Raw genomic sequence first — 26,016 nt, 5'->3', positions numbered from 1 at the left:
AAGATCAGTTGCCAAAATTGCAGCTCGAGATATTTCATCATCGATCCTGCCATCGAGGTCACGAGCACTGCAGGTTGGTGGGGAGATGTGATTTGTTTGTTTGCTTGTGCTCCTCCTTTCTTTCTTCCTTTCTCTCCTCCATACCTCCGACTCCGTCTACCGAGGCGCGATGATGTCTCACGGAAATATTACGGCTATGAGCATCTAGCCAAAATACACCTCTTGCAAGGAGTCTTTCCAGTGGAGCTAGAGAAGGAGGCGGAAGAGTATCGCCGTCCCTTTCTTCCTTGGAACAGCGCTTTGGGGCCAAGTGGGCTGTCGATGTTTAGCGCGTTAGATCTATCATCTGGCTGGAGTCGCACTAAAACGGTAAAACCAGACTTCTGGAAAACCGATCGTCCTTACAGCGCTCTTTAGCGCGCTTCTACGTACCCAGCGAGTCAGCTTGACTCTTCTTCCCCGGAGCCGGCACTCAGGGCCAGCATGGGTCTGTTGGGTCTACCGGTCAATCTGCGGCGGCTCCATTTACCAGTCTCTGCTTCTTATTCGCGATACCGCTTCTCGACTCGTTTCTCCTTTTCTTACTCATCCCAGGTGACCTGACAGACTCGTCCGTTGCCATGTCTGATCTGACCCAGATTCATCTAACTCGCCCATAGAACAGCCAGTAGTGACCCATCCATCCTTTGGCAATGCCCCCATTAGCCATCATTTGGCGGAAATCTTCCACGTATGTTTTGGGATGTAAGATTCCTGACATCAAGACCACATGTAGTGCGCTCCGCCGTAATAATAGGCATCCAACTGATCGGGCTGCGCCCTTGACTCCTTGTCCCAACCATCCCGGCTGTCCTTTGTTACACCTGTGGTGTGGTGTAAGCTGGAGGCGGATTTTGCTTTCAACCGATATCCGGCGGTACTTGAGAGCAAGGTACCTGGCCAATATCCATCAGTTCACAGTTCACACTGCTCACTGCTGTCGAAATGACCTATGGATGTCGTGGATGCTTGGCCCGGTCTCTATCCTTTGCTCAACCGCCATTGGCTCCACCCCTTTTCAGGCTCCGTTTCCTGTCTCCAGCCTCAGTCTCTTTTTTCCTGAATCGTTATTTCTTCGATTTTATTTTTTAATTTAATTTCGTTCCCTGTTCCCCGTCTGTCGTACCCCATTATTTGCTGGGTGGGTTTTTGGATCACCAGTCGGGTTAAAGCGATTGATCCCATCTCTCGTTCACTCTCTCCACTCAGTCTATCTGAAAACGTCGGACCCAGGAAATCATAATTCAAAAATAATAATAATTCAGAAAAAAAAATGCAAAGAGACTAGGTCACAGAAACAGTCAGAAACAAGCTGTGGATCCTTTGATATTCCTCAACTGTTTGCTGCCAACTGCATCCTGCACTGCTTTGTACAGCTGTAACCAATATGGGCTCCATCGGTCCTCCCATAGATGCTCAACCGTTGACTGCTTCTGCTCCTTAGGGCTTCCTTTAATAATCCTCCCTCCCGTCCTTGTTTGAAAATCTTTCCCATACTTTCTTCCTTCACATAAGCTTTCTACTACTCTCAAATACTCTCTCTCTCGGCCCTCGCATATTCCAGTCCTTCCCACACCTTAAGGATCTACTTCGCTCTTGCCATTCGCACCCTATACAGCCATTGCAGTGACGCCTTCTTGACACTGTCCCTATCCACTCGGCGCATACAACTGTCTTGAACACTGCCGACCTATTGTCACTTGACATTCCCAGCTCGGAGTATTTCGCCCTTTGGCTAGGCCTCAATTAAGTTTTGCGCGGTTGGATTCCCTTGCAGTCGTCACACAGTCTAGCGAGTTTCTGCGCAAACAGAATAAGGGAAACAAGACACGGCAGAAGCAACGCCTCGGCGCCTTTCTCGAAATCCCATTTCAACAGGGGAGACATGCCGAAAGCCCCTTGACACGAAATTCCACCAGTATAACTCGAACCTTTACCATTGAAGCAGTTGGAGCCAGCAAAAGATTTTGGTCTACTCGCCCTCGCGTGCTCCCCTCTTAGCAAGGAAGAGACTCGGTACTTTCGCCCCTTGACTCAACCATATCTCGACGAGTCCGTCGATATTCACACAACGCCGAAATGTTCAAACGGCCAGCGTTTCTGCAAAACCGGCGCCATGAAGAGCGAAGCGGTGATTGGTCGGCATTTCCTATACGTCAACTTTTTGTACTAGGTGAGTGCTCTCGCAGAAAAGTCCCCTGCAGGTTCTTGGGCCCGAGAGCAATATTTGGCCGGGCCTGATTGGAATCTTCCCCCTTAGTCTGAAATTTCAGCATCAGCTTTTTTATTCCCATTTTTCATTGTTGGCGTCGGGTAGCGACTGCGACTGACAGTTACACAAGCACTTTGCCGCATTTGCGAGCCAATCGCCTTTATGTCGATTTTCCCCTATGTCTATCACATGGTGGAATCGTTCCACGTAGCAGACAATAACGAGCGCAAGATTGCATTCTATGCCGGCATGATCACTTCCTCGTTTACGTTTGCGGAATTTTCCGCGGGTATGTTCTGGGGCCGCATGAGCGACAAGATTGGTAGGAAACCGGTGCTGGTCATGGGCCTGATTGGCACAGCCATCAGCATGATTGTGTTTGGGCTTGCTCCCAATCTGGCGACAGCTATAGTGGCTCGAGCCCTAGGCGGCCTGCTGAACGGGAACATCGGGGTTCTCCAGACGACAGTTGCCGAGATCGTCACGGTCAAAGAACATCAGCCACGCGCCTACTCGATTATGCCGTTCGTCTGGTGTCTGGGTTCGATCATTGGTCCTGCCATGGGCGGTGCGTTGTCAGAGCCATGCAAGAACTATCCCTGGTTATTCGCGGGCGCTACGATATTCGAGCGGTTTCCGTTCCTGCTGCCCAACTTGGTCTGTGTTGTTGTCTTGGTGTCTGGGATTGTGGTTGGCCTGTTGTTCTTGGAGGAAACACATCCGGAAAAGAAGCATCACCGTGACCGCGCGCTGGAGCTAGGGAACTGGTTGATTGGCAAGTGCTGGGGTTCTGGGGCGCAGGATGATGAGGCGGACGAGCCTGCGCACGTCAAAGCGGGCACAGCCGACCAGGGCTACTTTGACGACTGCGACAACTACGACGAGATGGCCCCGCCAGCATACAGGAGCACCGAACCTTCCCCTCGTCTGGGTCCGGTCAAAGAGGTCGATACCACTGACCTGTCGGACGATGATGACATTGAGAAGCAGATGGCCGGCCAGTCAGGCGGCAAGCCCAAGGCTTTCACGAAGCAGGTTATCTTCACCATTATTGCATACGGGCTCCTCGCATAGTAAGTTTGCCCTATATTGCAACCTCGGGATTGCGCGGGTGTGTTATTGTAGGTGTTTTAATGCTGACATGGATGACCACAGCCATAGTATCTCCTTCGACCAGCTGATGCCCGTCTACCTGAGCACGCCCAAGTCCGACAACGCGAACGCGGTTCTTCCCTTCAAGTTTACGGGCGGCATGGAGCTCTCGACAAAGACCATTGGATTTATGCTTGCGGTTCAGGGCGTCTACTCTATGATTGCGCAGCTGTGGCTCTTCCCGTTCGTCGTGCGCCACTTCGGAACCCTGCGCACCTTCCGCTTCGTTCTCCTCATCTGGCCGCCGCTCTACCTGCTAGTCCCCTACCTGATCCTCGTACCCGAGAAGCTTCAGATGGCCGCTGCATATGTCGCTCTAATCTGCAAGATTACCTTGCAAGTCATCGCCTTCCCCTCAACCGCAATTCTTCTTGCCAACGCAGCACCCTCCTCAAAGGTCCTGGGGTCTATCAACGGCGTGGGCGCATCGACAGCCAGTCTGGGTCGTGCCCTTGGTCCGAGTGTAACCGGATTCCTTCATTCCAGGGGCCTCGAAAGCGGATACTCTGTGCTCTCGTGGTGGGCATGCGGTGTTGTTTGCGTTATTGGCGCAATCCAGAGCTTCTGGATGGAGGAGTCCGAGCCCCAGCGGGAAATGAACGAGAAGACGCCTGAGCCAGACACGTCTTACTCCAGCAGGAATAACCTGCGGGGCTCGTTTACTGCGGACAAGGAAGACGGCAGCGCGGAGGAGGTGCGGAGACTACTTTCTTCAGCGCGGACCAGTGTCGACGATTCTGAATAGTCCAACAATCGGACGGGCAGCAGCATACCTCGGGATGCGAGTAATCTCACTTGTCCGGGGCTATGTCTGCAGCATGGCTGGCTGTCTTTTGCTTCGCCTTGCTTTTCATGAATGTCTTTTTATTGCATCTCCGTCATATACCCAACGACCACTCGGCACATTTTCGTTTTCGCTCTTCTTCCTTCGCTTCCCTGTCGCCTATTGCCAGATAAGGCTTACTCATGTTGTTGTTTTCTCATGATTTCCTTGATTTCTACATCCTTTCCTGTTCAACTGTTATCTTCTTTCTGTTTTAGATCATGACTCAAGACTGGGCGGCGCTTACTACATAGATTGGATGCATGCATATGGTTGGGAATCAAAAGCATGAGGAGGATATCTGTTTTGTCAGTTTCATTCTGGGTGGGATCATTTCGAGGCATCATCACTGGGTCGGTTTGCGTTCCATTTCATAGTTCCCTGCATTCTGGAGGCCGTCTGTTATTCCTGTTACTTATTGCACCTACTTATCATTCTCGAGACCACAATGTTATAGACGAGAGAACCAATCCTAGGTTTCTCTCCTTCATTTTGACTTATCTGTGTTTGCCTTTTCAACCTTTGAAACGCGCTGGTCGCATCCATCGTCTCTTCAGTACTCTCGTCTGCCCCTCCCCCGCCTTACCGTGATGCTGAGCATAGCCATGCCTGTCCTCGCTGGCAGCCGAGCATAGCCCTCCATTCCTTCGTCGACAGTGCGGGGTTGCGATAACAGTGAATACTAAGGCTGGTACTTTAATCCCAGCAGCCAGCACGAGCTGAATGATACCTGGAATCAACACCGAATAGACAGGTCAACAGCGATCAGGACGTCAAGATAGGGGCGATTTGATATCAAGAGATTCTGACTCGATCTCATCGTCAATTGGAATGGAATTTCTGTCCGCGTTCCTTATCAGTAGCCAATCATGGGCGTGGCTTGTATAGGAGTCACGTGTAGCTCGGTAATCTCCAGGTATTGTTACATCGAGATTCATGAGTTCCCCTCCTCTGGTAGTAGGAGTGGGCAGTCTGGATAGCTTCAGAAATTGAGTGTTTGGGGTATAGCATTCTGTTCAGCAGACCATTGTGCCTGAAACCGTTTCCTGTCATCGATTGAAACGTCTAGAACCCGACCGATGGGGCCCTGAGCAAGCCGCGACCGAGGTTCTCTACCCCCACGCATATCTTACTGGAGATTACACTCGCAGTTCACTGGCAGCGCGAGAGATCTTTCAAAATCTCCACCAGCAGCGGCTTGAAGCGATCTGCCTGGCTGTCGTTCCTTCGCTCCTGCATATCTCCCCTCTGGTTCCCGGCCCTTCGTTATCATCTGCGATATCCTGCGTTCGTACTTACCGGAGCACTCGGCTTGACACTGGCAGGTCAGTTTGCGGTTGTTGCGGGTTCTCTCCGTCATGCGCTGCGTCTGCGTCTGCGCTCCGCACTGCCGTCAGAATCGCTCTCTGCCTTGACTAGCACTCAATCGACCATCCCGGAGAATTTTGAAGGGGGGAATAAATACAAAGCGGATCTCACGATACAAGTCCGGCGACTAACTCGCCTGCCTGGCGTGCGTGCCTCGGTCTCCAAGATAGGGCAGGATAGCACAGCGAATCGCTCCGATAATCTTCGAACTAGATTGTCAGCAAGATACACATCGCCTATATGAATGCTGACTCGTCGCTTTCCGATCGTCTACAGTATACTACGATTACGCCTACGATATCTTTTGCTTCGCCTCTTGCCGAGACATGGTGGAACAGCTGCGGTCCCGTCCATATCACCTTCCTCCGTCATGCTGAATCCTACAACCTCCCCCGTGTCTCCAACGGCCGTTGGGAGAAAACGACCGCACGCGATAGCCGACTCCGTCCCTCCGCCGAATATCCCAGCGCAACTACAACACCCGATAAGCGATAATGGTGGGCCTCCTCCTCCCTCCGCAGCGAACTCTTCCTCCTTCCGCAATGTTTCCGCCTGCAACCGATGCCGGCAGCGAAAGAACCGCTGCGACCAGCGCTTACCGCGATGCCAATCCTGCGAGAAAGCGGGGGTGCGGTGCGTCGGATACGACCCGATAACGAAACGCGAAATCCCACGCAGCTATGTGTACTTTCTTGAATCACGGGTTGCGTACCTGGAGAAGATACTGATGGACCGCGGAATTGAGTTTAACGAGGCGGTGGCCTTTGATGAGGAGGAGGCTGTTCGCATGGAGGCGGGGTACGAATCTGCGCAATCAGCAGGTGGACGTATCGCGGTTCCTTCGATCAGAACAGGTGCTCCTGCTACTGATGGATCGGCGCGAGACACAAGTGATAATTGGACGCCGGTGAAGTGGGAGAATGATGAATCTGCTTTGGGGTTGGAGAAGGTCTCGCGGGGCGACCAGGATGCGAAAAATGCACAGGATGCCGACAAGGAGGATAATTGGCGGATACAGAACCTCGTTTCAAATATTGGCATGGTTTCGGTGCAGGGTACTTCTGACCCTCGGTATCTGGGGTCGACTTCGGGTATATCCTTCGCTCGGGTTGTGTTTGCTGCTGTCAAGAGCTCGGTGCCGGGTAATGGAAACGAGCGTGGCTCGATACGCCCGAAGGAACGTCTGCCGCATAGTGCCACCGGTACTGAGGGCAGTACGACTCGGGACTCTTTCTTCGGGTTGCAGACACGACCTATGATGAAGTGCGCGGCCTTCCCCGACAGAGAATTGGCGGAGAGACTGGCCGATCTATATTTCGAGCATGCGAACCCGCAAATACCTATCGTTCACCGCGTCGATTTTATGGAGCTACTTGACCGTACATACTCCGCCGAAGAGCAAGACCGGTCCCCTCGCAGTCTGTATATACTCAATATCGTGTTCGCTATCGGGGCGGGAATCATATTCGAAGATAAACCGGCGGAAGATCAAAAGGATGGTCGGGATCATTCTCCTTCTGCAAAGAAAAGACAGCGCATGTCCGGTCACCAGTACCAACCAGAAGAATACCATGCCTCGGCTATTGTCCACCTAGAGTCATTCTTAGCCAGTTCTTCGACGACTGATGGATGCGGCGCCCTGGAGGAACTTCAGGCTGTCCTCCTTCTTGCCAGTTTCGCTTTACTTCGTCCAGTAGCGCCTGGTCTCTGGTACATTGTTGGAGTCGCGATGCGTCTTGCAGTTGATCTTGGTCTTCACTACGAGGACGGGGCAGGTATCGACGCTCCAGGAAACGACAACCTGAGTCGTACAAATGACAAGGACGGTAAGAAAGGCAAACCGCGCGTTGCCGTCCAAGAACGTGGCCGTCGAGAATGGGTGCGCGACTTCCGTCGGCGGCTCTGGTGGTGCTGCTACAGTCTTGACCGTCTCGTCAGTTGCTGCGTCGGCCGCCCCTTTGGCATTAGTGACCAATCCATAAGCACGGAATTCCCATCTCTCCTCGAAGATAAATATATCACTAAATCAGGCATAATCAAGGCGCCCGAGGGCTCCCCAAGCTATAAGAACTCTGCATTCCACTACTTCAAGCTCCGGCTCCTGCAGTCGGAGATCCAGGACGTCCTGCAGCACCAGCAGGCTCGATTTGCCCGGCAGAGAGTGCCACATGCCGCCAAGAGCTTCATGCGCGCCGACGTCGTGTCACCGTTTCTACAGGGGTTCGACTCTTTCCAATCATGGCGGAGGGATGTTGATAGGCGGCTGTTAGAGTGGAAGGAGACCGCCCCAGCGCCGCAGGAGAATGGCGTCCGCTTTCCGCTTGAGTTCTTGGAATTGAATTACTGGCAGGCTGTTATTATGCTGTATCAGCAGAGCCTTACTGTTCCTGCTGAGCTTGCCGATGAGCTTTCCCCTGCGGAGGATGTTTCGAGTCCGTCGTTCTCGCAGGTAGAAGAGGAAGACGAGCATGATATCTACTATAAGGTTGCTGAGGCCGGGCAGAAGGTTATCCGGATCTATCGCCAGATGCATCGGGTGCGTTTGGTGAACTATACGTATTTGGCGACGCATCATATCTTCATGGCTGGTATATCGTTCTTGTATGCGATTTGGCATTCGCCGTATGTGCGGAGTCGTTTGGTGGGTTTTCTTTGTGTATTGATACCTGTCCATCTCTAACTCTCGTTCCTGCAGACGCTCGATGAAGTGGACTTTACGGTCCTCGCAGCGACATCTGTCCTTGGCGACCTCATGCATAAATGCCCACCTGCAGAAGCCTGCCGCGATGCTTTCGAACGAATGAGCAAAGCTACAGTCGAAATGACCCTCTCAACAACCGGGTTCGGTCCCCAGGTTGACCTCAGCCAGATACAGATGAGCTTCAACGCAGCCAGACAGGCCATTGCGCATCCCAGATCACGACAACAAGCAAGACAGCAAGCCGAGCGCCATCGGGGTAGTATGTCCCGCCGGCAGATCCAGATGCGACAGACTCGACCTGTACCAAGATTCGACATGAACCTGGAAGATCTCTTCGGCGATAATGGTGGACAAGCGGCCGGAAATATGGGCAAGCCAACTGGTGCAGTGCATCAGTACCCCGTCGCCGAAACATCAGATCCCAACTTCGCACGCCCTCAACCCCAACGCAACCCATCGATGGAATACTACGGCTTCGACAACCCCGTCTCCCCAAACCAACCACCTCTCCCACCACACCAACAACAACAGCAATACTACTACGCCCCCTCCCCACAACAAAGCGGTTCCCCCGGCAGCGTCGTCGCCCCCAACAGCGCCGGCGCCATGCCACCCTTCCAACACACACCAACCGAGCAGGAGAATCCGGGCGCCGTAGGCCTTGACTACATAGACTACGACCCGAACCTCGAGCGCCAAATGTCAATGGGCTCAGACGAGAACTCAGACTACAAGTACGGACCGAACCCGAATCTATCGCTGGGCCATGGAGCAGGACATAATCTCGGCATCGACCTTGGTTTCGGTATGCAGGTTGACTTTCAGCACGATTGGAGCGAAAATGCAAATTATGATATGCTTGCAGGGTATTTCTTTGGTGGGGGGACGGGGAATGGACAGATGTGATTGAATTGATTTCCTGCCTAGGTTTTGGTCTTGGTCTTGGTTTTGGTCTTGGTTTTGGTCTTGGTCTTGGTCTTGGTCTTGGTCTTGGTCTTGGTCTTGGTCTTGGTCTTGGTATAGGTATAGATAGATCTCGGTTCTCGTTTGTATACGGATATATACAGTGGATCTGGGGTATATCTTGCTTTCCGAGTTTATTTTTGCTTGCGGGGTATTTAAAAGGATGGACTGGGTTACGATTTATGAAGTCGTTTCCGTTATATATATTTATGTTTATATCCACTCAATCTCAAATCTCAAATCCACATTTTGTCAATAAGTTGACAAGGACAAGCCATAGGCCTAGAGTATCTAGCACTGTATTTTTGACAGCACGACCAGCGAATAAAAAGTGACCCCATAATCAAGCCCTCTGAACACGAACAACGAATAACCAAGGCCAAGATGAAGCGCCGCTCAGCAAATTGGGCAGCAAGCGAAATCTGCACTAGACTAGACTTTGCTGGCGTAGATCCATCCTGTTATAGTAGTAGACTTCGCGTTAGCACCGGCGGACAAGGATGCAGCTCCAGTCCAATCTAGAGTCTTTAGGCGCTGAGGTGCGGTGCTCTGGCTGCCCGGCTTCAGGTTCAATGTGGCTGACCACTGCACTCTGCCTAAGATACCAGTCCAGAGGTCTGACCATTCTTCTTTTCCTTCTGATTTTATTCTTTGGATTAATCACACAAACATTCAATTTAAAAAGACAGGGCCAGTGGAAGCTGTTGAGGCTGAAGCAATCAAGAGATCTGAGATCGCCATTTGGTCCGTCCGCCGGTCTTTGGTCCCTCCAGCTCACTCCCAGACTCCGCACTAGTGCGAAAAAGTCCAAAGTCCACCGTACCGGACGCTGCCACCTGATTCAACTGTGCGCTGTGCACGGGTCAGAGGTCACTGACTCTGACACTGACGCTACCCTTACAGCTGACTTGTTCAGGTTCAGGTCCTGGTTCTGGTTACGTTCGTTATTTTGTCTCTGTTGGCTGCTTCGTTGCCTAGCTTGGCTTTGACTGCCTGACTGATTACCTACTTCCGTAACGCTTGACGACTCGGGATCTGCTACGGTTGAAACGAGGATTTCTTTGGTATTTTGGAGAAGGGGTACACGGACAGAGAAATATTGTTTGGACAGGTATCATTTTACTTGAAGGAGATCTCGTGAAGCTGCGCTGTTGTCGGTAAACAAAGACAGACCTCCACTCGACAGACAGACAAACAGTCCACAGATCACTTGACGCTCCCGATATCGTGAGTATGCCGACTGCGAAGAGAAAGAATACTTCAACTGACTCGTGGAATTTATAGTCCGAGCTCGCCCCTGTTCCGTCACGACTGTCGCATTCCAACCCCGATATTCGCCCGCATATCTTCCCTTCCTTTCCTCTCGCGTCGGCGACATCCCACGCTCTACCTACCCAATCCGCTGCTTCTGCCTCTGCCTCACGCCAGGCCATGTACAGCAGGAATAGACATATACCAGGCTACAGCGGCACACACTCATTCATCCCCCCTTCGACAAGGACCGCCCGCGGGCTTTCAAAATGGTCAAGCTAGACGTGCGGAGAGACTACTACGCGGACCTGGGTCTCACGCACAGTGCAGACGCCGAGGATATCAAGAAGCAGTTTCGGAAATTAGGTGAGGATTCCTATGTTAAAAAAGAAAGAGATCAAGAGAAGAACGAGCATCTGACGGCGATTATCTCTGTCTAGCTCTAAAATACCACCCAGACCGCAATCCCGGCCGAGAAGTCGAATCGAACGCAAAGTTCCAAGCGATTCAAGCGGCGCACGAAATCCTCATCGACCCTCACCAGCGGCTGAAATACGATACCGAGCGATTGCGAAATGGATACTATAACTCTCCGAAGCCCACTCCTCGACGAGAAGCGACTGCACACCCCACAAGACCGAATACCAAGGCTCCCTTTACCGAACGGCCAAAGTCCTTCCATCATGGACCTTCGTCGGGTGCGCAGCGGTATGCGAGTTATGCGCGAGCTGCGCCGAAGCAGCCGTGGGAGAAGATGCGCGATGAAACGCAGACTCGTGCGGATGCCTACCGCGGGTTCCAGGAGATGAAAGGCAATGGCATGCCTGGATGGTCGTCTTTTGATCCTCGTGGGGCACGCTCACAGCAACCCGGTGCTGTGCCCAGACCGACAACGACGAACGGTTCGTCTGCGAGACCGAAATCTGCTTTTGAGCATGTATATACCGGAAAACCCAACGGCGCCGAATTTGGTACCCGCTCTCAGTCCCAGAAGAAGAAGCAAGGGTTTGCTCCGCGAGATGCAGGTGGTGATGAGCCTATGGCTGCAAATACGGCGTCTTACAGGAGTGCGCCCCGGACGGCTGAGGATATTGGCTGGGGTGTACCTGCACCGACAGCGAGGAAGCCGGCCGCCGGATTCGCCAACGACAATGAAAATAGAGGAACACCGGATTATGAGCGGACAAGAAGCACGTATGCCACGACCGGCGGCGAAAAGACATTCTTTTCGAGCTCTATGCTCGGCCGCTCCGGTAGCGCACGAGCACCGCCCAAGCCCACCAACTCGCGCCCCCGCACGAATCCACCGAGTCCCGATCCCCAACAAAGCGGGCGACATCGAAGCGCCAGCCCAAGCATGCGAGGTGATAAAGCGCGGAATTACGACTCTACGAGCTCGAGCGACCTCAGCGAGGACGAGCATACCTTTAAGCCCAAGGCTGTACCGAAGAGCAGGCTTCGGCAGCAGCAGAAGTTTGCAAACTTCCATAACAGTAATGGGTGGTTTGGCACTGGTGGGCTTGCTCTTTCTATTCATGTAGGAGATGTTGGCTTGCTAATTGGGATCTCTATTTAGCACATGATTCGGACTCTGCCAGTTCCGCGAGGAATAACAGCGATACGCCTGTGTTCTCCAAGAAAGCCGATTTTGCCTTTGCGTCAAAGGATTTTCATCAGAGCCCAACTTTTAAGAGCAGCAGCCACGATGACCTACGAAAGTCCGCCTCTAGCCGGAGAGAACCCTTTGGGTCTTCAAGCGCCAACAGTCGTGGCCGGGCGTCGACCCGAAACAGCCCGCAGGGAACGACAGGCAACACTCCGAAGCGCGAAGCCTCCGGTCCGGACTCGACACAACCACAATCGTTCTCAGGAGAGAACTTCTTGAATAATGACTGGACAAAGGCATTCCAGTTCCAGAACCTATCGGAGGCTCTACCAAAGAGCGACACAACTCAGCGGCAATCGAATACTCAGCGGCAATCGAATACTCAGCGGACGAAGAGTCCGCGAAAACAAACCAGGCCAACAAATAGAATGCGCTCGACACCGCAATCAGCTACAGTTGCTACGGAAGCACAAGAAGCCGAATCAACCGTTGAAGGACGCAACGGCCAAGCAGCAGACGTCGACGGAGCAATGGATATAGACGATGGCTCTCCAGCGCGAGGCACAGGCACTAAACCCTCCCCTCCCCGACCAAACATCAGCAAAGAGAAAACACCCACCTCTTCAAGAACCCGCCCAACCTCGAAATCGCTCGGCGCCAAAGACAAAGACAAAGATACTCCCACAACCAACGGCACGACCTCAAACCCGCTCAATATGAAAAACCTCACGGGCGTCTTCCCCTTCACAACCACAAACAGCACTGGCCTCAATGACCTCAAGGACATCTTCTCCACCCTCCCCTTCGAATCAAGACCTAAGGTCCCCAAGACAAAAGATAACGACACGCACCCGCGAGACCTCATTCTCCCGAACCCACCTAAACGACCTGATGTCCCCACGCCTATCCCTGCAAGTGCAGGATCCAAACAACTCGCTATCCCCCGCGCCGCGTTAGACCAGTATATAGCCGAGATAACAACCTACGTTGGCGAGTGGGAAACCTTCGACGGGAAAATGCTCGGCCACTTTCTCTCTCGACATAAGAGTAACACCATGGACATGGCGCCGAATTGGATCGGTGGGATTGGGGATTCAACGAGGTTAGGCAAGGGAGGAGATGGCTCTGAGGATGATAGCGATGACAACAAGGGACCCAGTGGGACAGCGAAGAGGGGGTTCTCGTCTTACAAGAATGCGCTCCTGCAGGATGAGAAGGTCATGAAGCATTGGGAGGTTGCGAGGGAGCGGCATCTAGAGTGTATGATGCAGTTTGGGCAGGTGAGGGAGTGGGTTAGGGGTGGTGGGCGGGTTCTTTAGCCCTACGGTTTCTTTTTTTATACTTTTTTTTTTTCTCTATGATGTTGTGGATGTTGTTTTGCAGTTGCATGGGTTGGCGCTACTGAGTTTTCGGTTTTTTTTTTTCCTTTTTCTTTTTTTTCTTCTTTAACATGATTCTTATGCGTATTTACATATACCTCTGGATGCAGTGATTGCCGGTTGGTCTTTTGGTGTATCATATCATACGTCTCGTTTCGGCATATACGATAGATGGCCATGGCAATGACTTATTTATAAACTTCACTACATAACGATATTACCTGCACTAGACAGTGGACAGTAGACAGATGTTCGAACATGCGATTCAAAATTTAGAGCCTCGACTCTGTTGATCTGCTTAGATGAACGGTGGACCCTCCACGGGCAAGAATCTGAGAAATTGGCGATGTCCAGGCCCCAGCAGGCCCAGGAACGGGGCTGAGCTCGGGCAGCAATTGGTGCTCCCGCTGCTTGGAGGGTGCTCTGAGGGTCCTTAAACTGCCCTACGCCTCACGCCTTTCCGGTTGAGGACTGTGTCCCTGATCAAGGTGAGACTAGACTAGGTAGTCCAGCCAAGTAGCATCGTCTGAAGTAGGGGTTTAGTGTGGTTAGCTGTATGGAACCGAGTACACTAGTAGTGCTCGCACTCTATAACTGGGGCTCTGCCCAGTTGAATTGTGCTGTAGTCTACCTGGGCCTCGAATTTGAAGCTTGACTACGCTGCGCTGTGGAAACACATCGGGCAGGATGCGTTTGTCCAACATTTGGGAATGGAAGTGGCCGCTCTCTGGCCTGGCCGTGGCTCTTTTGCTGTTCCCAACGACCCACGCTCGAGATTGTTACGAAGACACAGACTATAACTTGGATATAACGAGGTAGTCTGACCTCGACGCCATCGCGTCGCCAGGCTGCACAACGCTGGATCGGTTGACTATCTGATCGAATTATACGGGGACGTTTAATTTGCCCAACATATCCAACATCTCGACGGTCAACCAGTATCAAGGCTATGACCCGTTGGCAAATACGGAGATCATAAGCATGGCGTTTCCGAATCTCTTGTCGGTGGAGGAATTTGCGTTGAGATCGTTTGTCAACATGAGTAGGTTTGAGATGCCTAAAGTGGAGAGGGTGAGAGAGTTCGATCTGGTATATTTCACCAATTTAAGAGATGTCGAGGTTTCAGGGTTGAAGCGGGCGGATAGGATAAGCTTGATTGGGAATTATTCCGGGTATGGGACCTCCCACTTTGCGAGTAAGACCTGATATACTGACTTGGTGCCGAAGGATCCTATTCGAGAAACTAGAGAGTGTCGAGGGAAATCTCCTTATCTGCAATACGGTTGATTGTGCGGAGACTATAAACACCGGAAAGCCTCCAAGTTATTGGAACCGTGTCGAGGTTTGTTCACTCCCCCTCCTTTTTGAGCATAGGGAGTTTTGACGATTGATGACTTATTCTTATAGTCTATCTGTGCCCGAACTCATAGCCATTGAACACACAGCTATTCACATCTCTGATTTCCCAGAAGACAACATTTTGTCTGGGGAAAACGCGTGGGGGTGACATTGCCAAAATTGAAGACAGTCGGCGGAGAAATGGTGATTAGGGGGAATATCACATCGTTCGTCCAACCCAATCCCCCCTGTGGTTTGTCGTGCTGACAATTGCAGCCTTTCTTTGCCTTCTTTGCGGACTCAACTCTCGCTACTAGCCGTGGGAAGCGATAAGACCTTGGACGTCGATCTACCAATTGAAATTGCAGATGAGATAGATTTTATAGGGAAGATCAAGAGGTATGATGATATCAGTCCTGGCCTTCAAAGAAGCGTCCTTGAAGCTGACAGATTTTCACCCCATTGTCAAATCTCCCAACTTGGCGACCTTCAACGCAATCAACGTGACATCGGACCTCGAATTTGACTGTCATGCCCTTATTGACGTTTTGAACGAGACTGCGGCGAACATGACAGTAAAAGCGGGCGATAATGTTGTCTCCGCGAGTCAAGGTGAAACATTCAACGATGAAACGGACGGTGCAGAGGCCATTCGGTCTAGCATTGGTGCTGCAGTGGTGATTGTGGCAGTTGCGACTCTTGTAGAAATGTTATAGAGAAGGAAAGAAGTAATGGATAGAAGCTGATTTGCTGTACCCTACGGCGAGCCCTACCCCTAAGCCCTAGCCCTTCCGATACCGGCAGTCCTTCTTGGCCCGCCACCTTCCTAAAGCAGCGAACGGGCATCCCCGCGGCGCTCGTGGGGGAAACTCGACCGGGTTACATACCGTACAGACCCCTTCCCGCCATAAACCCAGTAAAGTACAGCTTGGTACCAGTACAGTACACTGAGTCACGGGCAGCGGCAAAGGTTTATGGGCGGCGTCATCCGCAATTCCCCTCCGTTCTTCTTTTTGGCTTTTGGTCTTTGACGGTCGCGAAGGTTTTGCTGCTGCTCCAATCACTTTCCAAGTGATTTATTCTGACATATACTGTCATCCTCTGGTCAATTGATGTATGCGCTTTCTCAAGATTTCCTGTTCGCGGACCTACCTCCTGTGGGTGGCTTCGTGACCTACAATCGTTTGGCATTCTGGTGCAGTCAGGCTAATCGCATTTTGCTGCAGACTCGAATACGGACTCGTTGACTTGAGATAGTCGACGAATACCTGCTTGTTATATCATGGCTGTTACAATTGTTCTCGGAAGCCAGTGGGGCGATGAAGGTGGGTTTCGCGGGATATCGCTATATTGCGGATCTATGGCTTGGGTGCTAATGGAATGGAATAGGAAAGGGAAAGATCACGGACATGCTGTCGCAGGAGGCGACGCTCTGCTGCCGTGCTGCTGGTGGTCACAGTAAGTCTCCCGACCTACATTGTCACGTCCGTTCCCCTCTAACGGTCCCAGATGCCGGCCACACTATTGTCCACGGCAACACGACCTACGACTTTCACATCCTTCCTTCCGGTCTCGTTTCGGATAAGTGCGTGAACTTGATCGGTGCCGGAACTGTTGTCCACGTCCCCAGCTTCTTCAAGGAACTGCTGGCGCTCGAGACAAAGGGTCTGAAGGGCGCTGCGGCTCGCGCGTTCATCTCGGACCGCGCGCACGTCTGCTTCGACCTGCACTCTGTTGTTGATGGTCTGGAGGAGAAGGGCCTTGGTGGCCGCAAGGTTGGAACCACCGGTAAGGGTATTGGACCTTGCTACGCTGATAAGGCTTCAAGACGCGGTGTGCGCGTTGGTGAGATCATGGATGAAGAGGTCTTTGAGCGCAAGCTCAGAACTCTGCACACTGGTTACACTGCGCGCTTCGGAGAGCTGGCCTACGATGTTGAGGAGGAGATCAACCGTTTCAAGGAGTACCGCAAGCTCCTTGTTCCCCACGTTGTTGACCAACTCGCATTCTTCAACAAGTACAAGGACTCCCCAAACACCCTGGTCGAGGGCGCCAACGCCCTTCTCCTCGACTTGGACCACGGCACTTACCCATTCGTGACTTCATCATCCACCGGTCTGGGTGGTGCTGTTCAGGCTCTCTCCCTCAATCCCACCAGCATCAAGAACATCATCGGTGTCGTCAAGGCCTACACCACCCGCGTCGGCTCCGGTCCTTTCCCCAGCGAACAGTTCAACGCCGACGGCGAGAAGCTCCAGAGTGTCGGTCGTGAATTCGGTGTCACCACCGGCCGCAAGCGCCGTTGCGGTTGGTTCGACCTTGTCCTCCTCCGCTACTCGCAACAAATCAACCACTACACCGCTCTCAACTTGACCAAGCTCGACGTCCTCGACGACTTTGACGAGATCAAGGTCGCTGTCGCCTACACCCTTCCCGACGGTACCCGCACTGAGAACACCATCCCTGCCGACTCTGCGGTGCTTGAGAAGGTCAAGGTTGAGTACATCAGTCTTCCCGGCTGGAAGAGTAACACCATGGGCGTGAAGAAGTACGAGGACCTTCCCGAGAACGCCCGCAAGTACATCGAGTACATCGAGCGCGAACTCGGTGGTGTTCCTGTGAAATGGATCGGCACTGGTCCTGCTCGTGACGACATGATCTGCCGCGAGTAGATGGTTCGATCTTTCGTCCATCTACCATACCTCTATAATCTACCTTTAGACGATGATTGATGATGAAAAGTCAAAAAAGACTCAAACCACCTCTTGTTTCAGATCAGAAGCAAATGAGAATGATAGAGTGTTTGCTTAGAGAGGTATGATCTTTCCATCCTTGTTTGTTATACCTGCTAGATTCTCTGTGAGAGTTGTTCTTTTCTTCTCGAGTTTCCAATGAATTGTGTACAATTTATAGTTTCAGTTTCTTTTCTCCTTCTATTTCGTGGTGGGCCTAGGTGTCTGAGTTTGCTGGTGCAGGTAGGTCTGTTTGACTAGATGTCTATAGGTATAAAATAAGCCGTGATAGATTCCTTGCAATTTCCTCAATTAAACCAAGTATCATTCACATTCACAATCAAGATTAAAACAATATACGAAGAAATAAAGAGGATTCTATCTATATTATACATCTGAACATATCTGTCACGTACATAGTCTGGTATGGTAGGCCCTATCCAACACCGCTGCGCATAGAACAATCAATCAAGCCGGTGAAGGCATGTAAATAAGACAAGGGCAATAACACACACGTTAGCTCCAGAATAAATGGGTAAGTAGGAGTTGAGAAGGTTCCGATAAACGCCGCCTAATGCATTTTGGTAATGTGGATTGGGTTGAGGGGTTGAGGTGTTGTAGAGTTGGATGTCAAGAGCGCGCAGCGCCGACTGCAGCTCAGAGTTTGGCTGTCCTGGCCGACTGAGGTCTGAGTGATGAGAGGGCGCGATCAATTAGTCATATTACTGAACAATTGATTTACGACCATTCGTCCTTGCGGCTGTCGAGCCACTTGTCAAAGGGCTTTGGGGTGTTGTAGCCGCTGCGGCGGCCAGAGTCACGACCGCCCCGGTTGTTGTCTCGGCGGCCGAAAGAGCCGCGGACGCCAAAGGAGTTTCCGCCCTTGTCAAACTTGGAGCCGTCGCGGTATTCATAGGATCTGCTGCCCCGGCCGGCATAAGAATCGTTGCGACGGCCACCGGACCTGTTGTCCCTGCCGCCCCTGCCGCCCCGGGAATCATTGCGACGACCATAGTTGTCGCTGCCGCCACTGCGCATGCGGTCGCGGAGGCCTTGAGGCATTGGTGGTGCGTTGCGAAGGCCGTAGCCGTGGACGGAAAGGTTGTGTAAAGCGTATTGGAGGGCACCCGTATCGTTGAACGAGCCGATGAGGTTAGCCATTTGGGTTTTGACAGTCTCGCCCTTGTCCTCAATCGGGATTTGAGCGATGGCACCCTTGGCCTGGTCCAGGGTTTCGGTGGCTTCGGGGGTGGTTTGGTATTCGGTGGTCATGTCGACTTGGGAAGTGACAAGTGATGCATCCGCCTCGATGGGGATGTCCCGAGCCATTCTCTTGAAAGCAGCATACTCTTGTTCGTGAAGGAGGATCCATCCTTCACCGGTCTTGCCCGCGCGGGCTGTTCGACCGAGACGATGAATGTAATCGGCGCGGTTTGAGGGCGAACCCACCTGGATAACGCTGGTGACGCCGGGGAAGTCCATACCACGAGCAGTAACATCGGACGAGAAAAGAATTCCTGATCGGCACCTGCGGTAGCGGTCGGCAACTCTTGTTCTCGCCGCCTGGCTCAAACGTGAATGAATTTCTCCTAAGAACATTTTGCCGAGGGGGTTACCACTGCGCGGGTTTTCCGGGTCGATGAGCAGCGCTTTGAAAATTTGGTAAGCCGTTTCGACCTGTTTGGTGGAGCTGAAGTATACAATGGCTTTGAAGGGACGTTGCTCGTCGTTCATGCTGCGTTTGACCAACTCTAGAAGCGCCGGAAAAGTGTTCTCAAGACCTGCCAGGACCACAGCCCTTTGGGGAACAGAAAGGTGCGTCGGAGTCTCATTGTCGTCCACCGTCTTGACAAACTGGAAATCAGGCTTCATGGTTTGGCGGACCATACTCATGACCTCCTTTGCAATAGTAGCAGAGAACATGAGCGTTTGGCGGTCTACATCCAACCGGTCGGGGAGTAGATTCTGAATGTCCTCAAGTTCTGGCGCAAAACCTTGGTCTAGTAGGCGGTCGGCCTCGTCCAGGACAAAGGCAGAAAGTCTCGGTGCCTCTACACCGCTGGAAGGATCAGATAGAATATCCTTCAGCCTGCCAGGTGTTCCGACTAGGATATGACAGCCCTGATCGCGGATGCGTCGCAGTCCTTCCCGCTTTTGTGTGCCTCCTACAGCTGTCTGTACAATCAAACCGGAGTCGCCAGCCATACGAGTTGCCTCGACTGCGATCTGTTCGGCCAGCTCTCTCGTAGGCGAAATGATAAGTGCGCGAATATCGCGAGGGCCGACCATCCGGCCGCGGCGCATTCTCGCTTTCTGTACAGATGTGTCTTGGATAAGGCGCTCGATAACAGGGGTAAGGAAGGCAACCGTTTTGCCAGTACCAGTCTTTGCCTGAGCCAGCCTGGAATTTTCAAGGTTAATGTATAACTCGACAGGAGAGAAGGGAATTGGGACGAGGCAAACTAACATGTCCACGCCCTTAAGGGATTCAGGAATAGTCAAGCGCTGGACATCTGTCATAGTCTCAAGGCGCATGCCCTTTGTGATCGTGCGAATTAGACCTTTGGAAATGATGTCCTTGTCTGCCAGGTCCTGAAACTTGGTCAAGGACTCCGTGTTTTCTTGTGCAACTTCAGCTTGTTGGATGCCATTATCGATGGCAGCAGCCGCCTGAGAATCGAATCGAAATGAGGTTGAGTGGAACAGTGACTTTGGCGCGTAAGACGATTGAGGTATCGATGCATAAAGCGACTGGAGCCGTAGCGGAGATGGTCTCGCTGTCAGCGTGCGAGAAGACAACCGCAGCGCGGTGCTCGCAGCGGAGCGACGGAAGGCACCCAACATGGTGGGATAGTAAAAGAGAACTGTGCGAGGTACTTCAGAATCAACAGTGCAGCAAAGCGAAAAAAAAACGACACAGATAGGAAGAAAAAGAGGACACGCGGTCGATGGCGATGGAAAAGAAAAAGTCGAGATCCTTATCTGGAGAAAATATCAATCGGCAAAAAAGTCGCCTTAGAAGGGCGGTAAGACCTTCGTAGGCGGTTATTGGCCAGACTCTATTTGCGATAGACTCCGTAGTTAACGTACAATAAGGTCCCTTTCAAGGCCTAGGGCAGAATGTTCCAGCAAGCATTTCTCAATATTATAAAATCTGTTAAATTAGTGATTTAATCTTGACAACAATACAATTTGATGTCGTTTATCGACTTAGGTGCAACCTGGCAGATACCAACTACTACGGATAGAAAAGCACCTGCATGGGCCCATTGACCCCTTGGTGCCTGAGGTATACTCTCCTCGAAGTTTGAGACTGCAGGCCAAACAACAGCATTAATGGTGTCCGTCCGCGGATCATAATGGATAGACTGGGGGGACGATCTACCTTCTTACAAGGACAAATAAACTGATACACTGTTGCAACGGCGAAGACTGAAGATTCCCAAGCCTCGAATATGCTACGGCGTGAAACTGACTGCAAGACGCGGACGACCGGACGACGTTCTTTTTGTTCTTCGAAGGGCTTCCACCTACGGGGATTAGGTACGTACTAGATATCTGGGTGTTGAGTATGTGCAGTGAACATAGGCAACAAATGATCCCCTCGTGCGCCTCGCCAAGTATGTTGCTCAAGAAGCAGTGTCAGTAGAGGACTCGGTGCATTCATATTTGCAGGCGTCAAGGTCCTCATGATTATTAAGGGCCCAGCATTTTCTTCTTCTGTCCTTATTCCTCAACCGACTGAGCCGAGCCAGTTTCATAGTGACCTCAGAGGGCCAGGCGCATCGAATGTTGTTTCCCTCCTTCAAGCAATATCCCCGAACTAGAAATGGAGCCAGCCTCGGTTCTTCTGCCCAGAAAGTGAGTTCTTGCGGCGCCATCACGCAAACCAGCATGCCGATGCCCCATTCGTTGGCCTTTTGTCGATTTATGCTGGTCAATCGAGCATTATCTTGGTTACTGCGCGCCACAGCACCGCATCCGGAGCCAACCTAGGCATAACCACCGGTTGCGATCTGCTGTGTCTTCTCGAGAACTTTCTGTAGGTGGATTCGGTGACAATCATGCTTTGCTTTATAATCTACATTCCATATTTTGGCTCTGCCCCGCTCAGTCTTGAGCATGCCGAGGAGCTTATAAAAAGCCAAAAGTATGCCGATTCCACGATGTTGATCTGATATCATCGACTTTGCCCTCCCTTCTTCCTTACGCGACCTTTTACGTACCTATACTATACCTATAATGGCCACCAACAAAGCCCTCATTTTCAAGAAGATCCCTGAGGGGTATCCTGTCCCCGGGGAGCACCTCGCTCTTGAGTCTGCCGCGTACGACGCCAACGCCCCCGCGCCGAAGGACGGCGTCTTCCTGCAGTCGCTCTACACCAGTTTCGACCCTTACATGCGAGGTCGCATGCGCAGCGCTGAAATCAAGTCCTACGCCCCTCCTTTCTACCTTGATAAGCCCATCGAAAGCGCCACCATTGCCAAGGTTCTCCGCTCCAACAATGGTTCCTTCAAGGAAGGTGACCTCATCCTTGGCCGTCTGCCCATCCAAGAGTATATCGCCGTCGAAGCTGATGAATTGTCGTCGCGCATCCGTCCCCTCGACAACCCTCTTGGCATCGAGGATGTCCGTGTCTTCTTGAGCGCCCTCGGCATGCCTGGCCTGACGGCCTACTCCTCGCTTTACGAGATTGGTCAGCCCAAGAAGGGAGAGACCATCTTTATCTCCGCTGCCAGTGGTGCCGTCGGTCAGTTGGTCGGTCAGCTCTGCAAGCACGAAGGTCTCAAGGTTATCGGCAGTGTCGGTTCCGACGAGAAGCTCGACTACATCCTCAAGGATCTCGGATTCGACGGCGGCTTCAACTACAAGAAGGAGAAGCCTGGCGATGCGCTTGCTCGCTTGGCGCCCAACGGTATCGACATCTACTATGAGAACGTCGGAGGCGAGCACTTGGAGGCCGCCCTGAATGCGCTGAACAACTTTGGCCGCGTCGTCGTCTGCGGTATGATCTCTCAGTACAACAGTGCACCCTACCCGATCAAGAACATCAGCTATGTTCTCACCAAGCGCCTTACCATGCGCGGTTTCATCGTCGGTGATGCCGGAATGGGTGACAAGTACACCAAGGAGCACCAAGAGAACGTGCAGAAGTGGATCAAGGATGGCTCTTTCAAGAACCTCATCCACGAGACCGTCGGCATTGACAACGCTGCCGAAGGCCTGGTCGGTATTTTCTATGGAAAGAACCTGGGCAAGGCGGTTCTGAAATTTTAATGAGTGACGATTATCATGACAAATTGCGAATATGATGTTTGACGTATTTTCTCCTACCTGGCGATGTTCAAGATTGCTTTAGGCACAAGATTGCAGCTAGGTAGATTCACCCTCGGCAAATGAATCCCGATGTTAGTACACGGTTTCGTGAATAGCAGCTGCTTTTTGAAGAAGCTAGAAGTTGTGATGTATTCTGAGTAAAGCATATACATAGCTCTAAATAGTAGAACAGAGCTCAACCAGCTGCAAGAAGAGAACAAGAACATTCATCTCGTGCTCCTTGAAGATCGATTGCCGGCAGTCGGCCAAATTCGGCTGGGCGGAGAGAAACGCACCAATCAGACGCCCCATAATGTGCTGACTGCATCCCGAACGGACTCCCGAGGTTCTCCAGCGGAACTTTGACTTCACGACTGTATCTTCGAAAGCGACTGTCTTTGTCTTTTCGGTGCGCTGTATCGCGGATAGAAGCCATTTACCCCGTGTCCTTTCGAAAACAATCACAATGGCTTCCCTCATGCGCCAGTCTTGCCTCTCTGCTTTCCGGGCGCCGTTGGCGACCCGCAACGCCGTGGGCGTCTCGCAGGTCGTGGCTTTCCATGCCTCCGCGAAGAAGCAGATTCTGCCTCCTCAGCCTCGTGAGTGATCCTGTGCTATAATGATTTGGTGGACTCGGTGTTAGGGGCATGGATTGCATAGGCGCGGTTGTGGAGATTGGTGCTAACAGATCGAATACAGAGACCATCCAGGGAACCAGTACGTTAAGCCTCGAGACCTCCCCCCACAAATCGCGTATGCACTTTTGAAGAGGAGGGTACGATACTACATGTAAAGGGAAACTTTGCATATGGCAAATATCGGACATGCGGATCAATACAGGACATGCATCAATTACCGGTTGCGAAACAGATATTGACCAGCTTTCCTCGCAGTGAACGACCCGGCTCCCATCCCTACTCCTCACCCTTCGCACGGTAGCTACCACTGGACTTTCGAGAGGTGCGTTTTGATTCGACTTAGCCCGCATATTGTGATGAGTGTCCCTGGTCGACGCGGTGCTAATATTACGAACAGAATTGTCGCTGTTGGTCTCGTCCCTCTTACCATTGCTCCTTTCGCCGCCGGCTCCCTTAGCCCCGTCATGGACGCTGTCCTCTGCTCGCTCATCGTCGTCCACTCGCACGTTGGATTCCAGTATGTCTAGCCATCTTTGTCTCGAAATTGATCGCAAAAGAAAGGTCAATCTAACGGTCCCACAGGGCCTCTATCATCGACTACTTCCCCTCGCGCCGTGTCCCCAAGACTGCCACACTCCTGAACTGGCTTCTACGTGCGTTCACTCTGACAACGGCCGTCGGCCTGTACGAGCTTGAGACGAACGACGTCGGTCTTACGGAGACCGTCAAGCGAGTGTGGAAGGCATAGACGGGGTGTATTTGATTGCTTTTCTCTCATTTACCGATTTCCTTTATTGTTCAAACTATATCAGAACTGTTTTTCTATGATACGGCGCGTTCGCCCATGTATATGTGTTTTTTCTTGCAATCAGTAGGCCAACTCAGGATAGACCTGGTTCACTGAGCTCAAAATGTAACTGTTCCGAAATCCTGTCTTTCCCCTTTTATCGATACAGAGTACTGAAATCCGGGTATCAAATCTCAACGGCCAGCGTTTCTTTCCAAACCAAGGACCAAATGACAAAGTGACCTGACATGAATTATGTTTACTCATCATCTTCCTCATCCTCATCCTCATCCTCTTGACCCAACCGCTCATCATCATCCGCCTTCGCCATAACCTTTTCAATAACCTTCAACGTCGTCCTCAACGGCAACCCAATAACATTATCCGCGGACCCCTCAATCCTCTCCACAAGAATACTCCCCAACCCCTGCATCCCATAACCACCAGCCTTATCAACCCCTTCCCTCGTCCGCACATAAGCAAGGATAACCTCATCCGAAACCGTCGGATCAAATTTAACCGTCGTCTCCTCAATCGCCGTCTCAATAGCGTATCCCGGGTCCCGCGCACTATTCAGCGGCGCCATCCCGACAATAGCAGTGTACACTTTATGTGTGCCACAGTCCCTCAATTGCTTCAGCATAGCGATATGGTGCGCCTCGCTCCGCGGCTTCTCAAGTATACTCCCCGTCGTCGTATCGGCGACGATTGTATCAGCCGCTAGGATAAGCGCAGGCTCGCCCTTCTCCTCATTGACGATCTCGCGCGCGTAGACTTCCTGCGCCTTCTGTGTAGCCGTGGCAAGGACGTACTCGAATGGTTGCACGGTGTGCGGAAGATCCTCTGCGAAGTTTGACGGGATGATTTCGATGTGTGGGAGGCCGAGGTAGGCGATTATTTGGCGGCGGCGGGGCGATTGAGAGGCTAGAACTACGCGCTGTGTGCGGAGGTTTTGGAGGATAGGGTGTGGGAAGGGAGGAGGGGGTGGGAGATTGGGGCGTTTTGGTGGTTGTTGTTGGGTTGTTTCGTAGGAGGGGGGTGCGTCGGTGGGGTCTGTGTCCATGAGGAGGGGCTCTTTTTTGTCGGACATTGTCGGAGATGTTTCTTGGGGGTCGTCTGGTAGGTGTATAGGTAGGTTTTCTTTGTGTTTTGAGAGCGATTGGGAACTAGTAGTGGGATTTGAGAACCGGGGACTGGGAAAACTGGACGAGGGGTAGCTAGCTTAGATCTCCATCGGTCCCGAATGTTCCTCGATCTGGGCGGTGAAGCTTGGCATGCCCTACTATTGAAGACATCAACCTTGAGCACAACTGGTTCATACTCGGTACTGTAAATATGATTGATCAACTTCTGGTATCTTAAAGGAGTGCCAAACTGTGAGAGTCCAGACCAAGTTGTATATGCATATATATCTGACTCGCAGGTATGGTCCGTGCTACTTGACGATCTACGACTTCCCCGGACGAAGTAGAGCACTGTTGCATAGATTGATAAGATGCGCTCGCACAGTTAGTATAAAGTCGCACAGATGGACACAAAGACTAAATGGTGCAAAGGCGGCTCTTGTATTTCTTGACACACGCCCCTGTCCTATACCAGGGCATATTAGGGCAGTGCGGCGAGGTTTATATGCCCATCATAAGGGCAGAATACGTATGAGCTACTGTGATCAAGGTCAAATTTCCGGAAATAAAATAAGCCAGCTGGT

General features: G+C 51.9%; 9 protein-coding genes across 9 annotated transcripts; 7 read left to right on the top strand and 2 right to left on the bottom strand.

The window, feature by feature from the left end:
• The first annotated feature begins 1,932 nt into the window (after positions 1-1,932).
• Positions 1,933-4,331, top strand: BDV14DRAFT_42557 (MFS transporter). Its single transcript, XM_073776745.1, has 3 exons — positions 1,933-2,212; positions 2,382-3,324; positions 3,407-4,331. The coding sequence occupies exons 1-3, from the start codon at positions 2,119-2,121 to the stop codon at positions 4,146-4,148; spliced, it is 1,779 nt and encodes a 592-aa protein (XP_073633333.1). The 5' UTR covers positions 1,933-2,118; the 3' UTR covers positions 4,149-4,331.
• Positions 4,332-5,131: 800 nt separating this feature from the next.
• On the top strand, positions 5,132-9,504 carry BDV14DRAFT_163105 (Zn(II)2Cys6 transcription factor). Its single transcript, XM_073766978.1, has 2 exons — positions 5,132-8,235; positions 8,290-9,504. The coding sequence occupies exons 1-2, from the start codon at positions 5,839-5,841 to the stop codon at positions 9,199-9,201; spliced, it is 3,309 nt and encodes a 1,102-aa protein (XP_073633332.1). The 5' UTR covers positions 5,132-5,838; the 3' UTR covers positions 9,202-9,504.
• Positions 9,505-9,776: 272 nt separating this feature from the next.
• Positions 9,777-10,484, top strand: BDV14DRAFT_42529 (uncharacterized protein). The gene has a single exon (XM_073776744.1). The coding sequence runs from the start codon at positions 9,831-9,833 to the stop codon at positions 10,245-10,247; it is 417 nt and encodes a 138-aa protein (XP_073633331.1). The 5' UTR covers positions 9,777-9,830; the 3' UTR covers positions 10,248-10,484.
• Positions 10,485-10,778: 294 nt separating this feature from the next.
• Positions 10,779-13,671, top strand: BDV14DRAFT_208152 (DnaJ domain protein; the record flags this gene model as incomplete). The annotated part of the gene is made up of 3 exons (XM_073775335.1): positions 10,779-10,875; positions 10,950-12,023; positions 12,086-13,671. 3 exons carry the CDS (start codon positions 10,779-10,781, stop codon positions 13,432-13,434), a joined length of 2,520 nt encoding a protein of 839 aa, XP_073633330.1. The 3' UTR covers positions 13,435-13,671.
• A 2,066-nt stretch (positions 13,672-15,737) lies between these two features.
• On the top strand, positions 15,738-17,869 carry adB (adenylosuccinate synthase ADE12). The gene is made up of 4 exons (XM_073766977.1): positions 15,738-15,946; positions 16,059-16,157; positions 16,222-16,290; positions 16,342-17,869. Exons 2-4 carry the CDS (start codon positions 16,115-16,117, stop codon positions 17,502-17,504), a joined length of 1,275 nt encoding a protein of 424 aa, XP_073633329.1. The 5' UTR covers positions 15,738-15,946; positions 16,059-16,114; the 3' UTR covers positions 17,505-17,869.
• On the bottom strand, positions 17,870-20,514 carry BDV14DRAFT_163098 (DEAD/DEAH box helicase). Its single transcript, XM_073766976.1, has 2 exons — positions 20,032-20,514; positions 17,870-19,965 (listed from the first exon to the last, which is right to left on the bottom strand). Exons 1-2 carry the CDS (start codon positions 20,406-20,408, stop codon positions 18,303-18,305), a joined length of 2,040 nt encoding a protein of 679 aa, XP_073633328.1. The 5' UTR covers positions 20,409-20,514; the 3' UTR covers positions 17,870-18,302.
• Positions 20,515-21,175: 661 nt separating this feature from the next.
• Positions 21,176-23,090, top strand: BDV14DRAFT_163097 (MDR family NADP-dependent oxidoreductase). The gene has a single exon (XM_073766975.1). The coding sequence runs from the start codon at positions 21,807-21,809 to the stop codon at positions 22,842-22,844; it is 1,038 nt and encodes a 345-aa protein (XP_073633327.1). The 5' UTR covers positions 21,176-21,806; the 3' UTR covers positions 22,845-23,090.
• A 259-nt stretch (positions 23,091-23,349) lies between these two features.
• BDV14DRAFT_195059 (CybS family protein) lies at positions 23,350-24,269 on the top strand (the record flags this gene model as incomplete). Its single annotated transcript, XM_073772089.1, has 5 exons — positions 23,350-23,482; positions 23,583-23,600; positions 23,777-23,843; positions 23,919-24,038; positions 24,104-24,269. The coding sequence occupies 5 exons, from the start codon at positions 23,350-23,352 to the stop codon at positions 24,267-24,269; spliced, it is 504 nt and encodes a 167-aa protein (XP_073633326.1).
• On the bottom strand, positions 24,069-25,553 carry BDV14DRAFT_42483 (nucleotide diphosphatase). Its single transcript, XM_073776743.1, has one exon. It carries the CDS (start codon positions 25,396-25,398, stop codon positions 24,568-24,570), a length of 831 nt encoding a protein of 276 aa, XP_073633325.1. The 5' UTR covers positions 25,399-25,553; the 3' UTR covers positions 24,069-24,567.
• Positions 25,554-26,016: the final 463 nt, after the last annotated feature.

This window comes from Aspergillus stella-maris, assembly GCF_047715825.1.
Source record: "Aspergillus stella-maris strain CBS 113639 unplaced genomic scaffold BDV14scaffold_2, whole genome shotgun sequence".
Classification (NCBI taxonomy): Eukaryota; Fungi; Ascomycota; class Eurotiomycetes; order Eurotiales; family Aspergillaceae; genus Aspergillus; species Aspergillus stella-maris.
This window is presented reverse-complemented; position numbering and strand designations above follow the sequence as displayed.

Coding starts and splice junctions, on each gene's coding strand:
- BDV14DRAFT_42557 (XM_073776745.1), top strand. CDS start 2,119: ATGTTCAAACGGCCAGCGTTTCTGCAAAACCGGCGCCATGAAGAGCGA. Junction 2,213..2,381: donor ACGTCAACTTTTTGTACTAG/GTGAGTGCTCTC, acceptor CAGTTACACAAG/CACTTTGCCGCATTTGCGAG. Junction 3,325..3,406: donor GCATACGGGCTCCTCGCATA/GTAAGTTTGCCC, acceptor GGATGACCACAG/CCATAGTATCTCCTTCGACC.
- BDV14DRAFT_163105 (XM_073766978.1), top strand. CDS start 5,839: ATGCTGACTCGTCGCTTTCCGATCGTCTACAGTATACTACGATTACGC. Junction 8,236..8,289: donor CGTATGTGCGGAGTCGTTTG/GTGGGTTTTCTT, acceptor TCGTTCCTGCAG/ACGCTCGATGAAGTGGACTT.
- BDV14DRAFT_42529 (XM_073776744.1), top strand. CDS start 9,831: ATGTGGCTGACCACTGCACTCTGCCTAAGATACCAGTCCAGAGGTCTG.
- adB (XM_073766977.1), top strand. CDS start 16,115: ATGGCTGTTACAATTGTTCTCGGAAGCCAGTGGGGCGATGAAG. Junction 16,158..16,221: donor AAGCCAGTGGGGCGATGAAG/GTGGGTTTCGCG, acceptor GGAATGGAATAG/GAAAGGGAAAGATCACGGAC. Junction 16,291..16,341: donor CCGTGCTGCTGGTGGTCACA/GTAAGTCTCCCG, acceptor TAACGGTCCCAG/ATGCCGGCCACACTATTGTC.
- BDV14DRAFT_163098 (XM_073766976.1), bottom strand. CDS start 20,408: ATGTTGGGTGCCTTCCGTCGCTCCGCTGCGAGCACCGCGCTGCGGTTG. Junction 19,966..20,031: donor TCCCTTAAGGGCGTGGACAT/GTTAGTTTGCCT, acceptor TGAAAATTCCAG/GCTGGCTCAGGCAAAGACTG.
- BDV14DRAFT_163097 (XM_073766975.1), top strand. CDS start 21,807: ATGGCCACCAACAAAGCCCTCATTTTCAAGAAGATCCCTGAGGGGTAT.
- BDV14DRAFT_42483 (XM_073776743.1), bottom strand. CDS start 25,398: ATGTCCGACAAAAAAGAGCCCCTCCTCATGGACACAGACCCCACCGAC.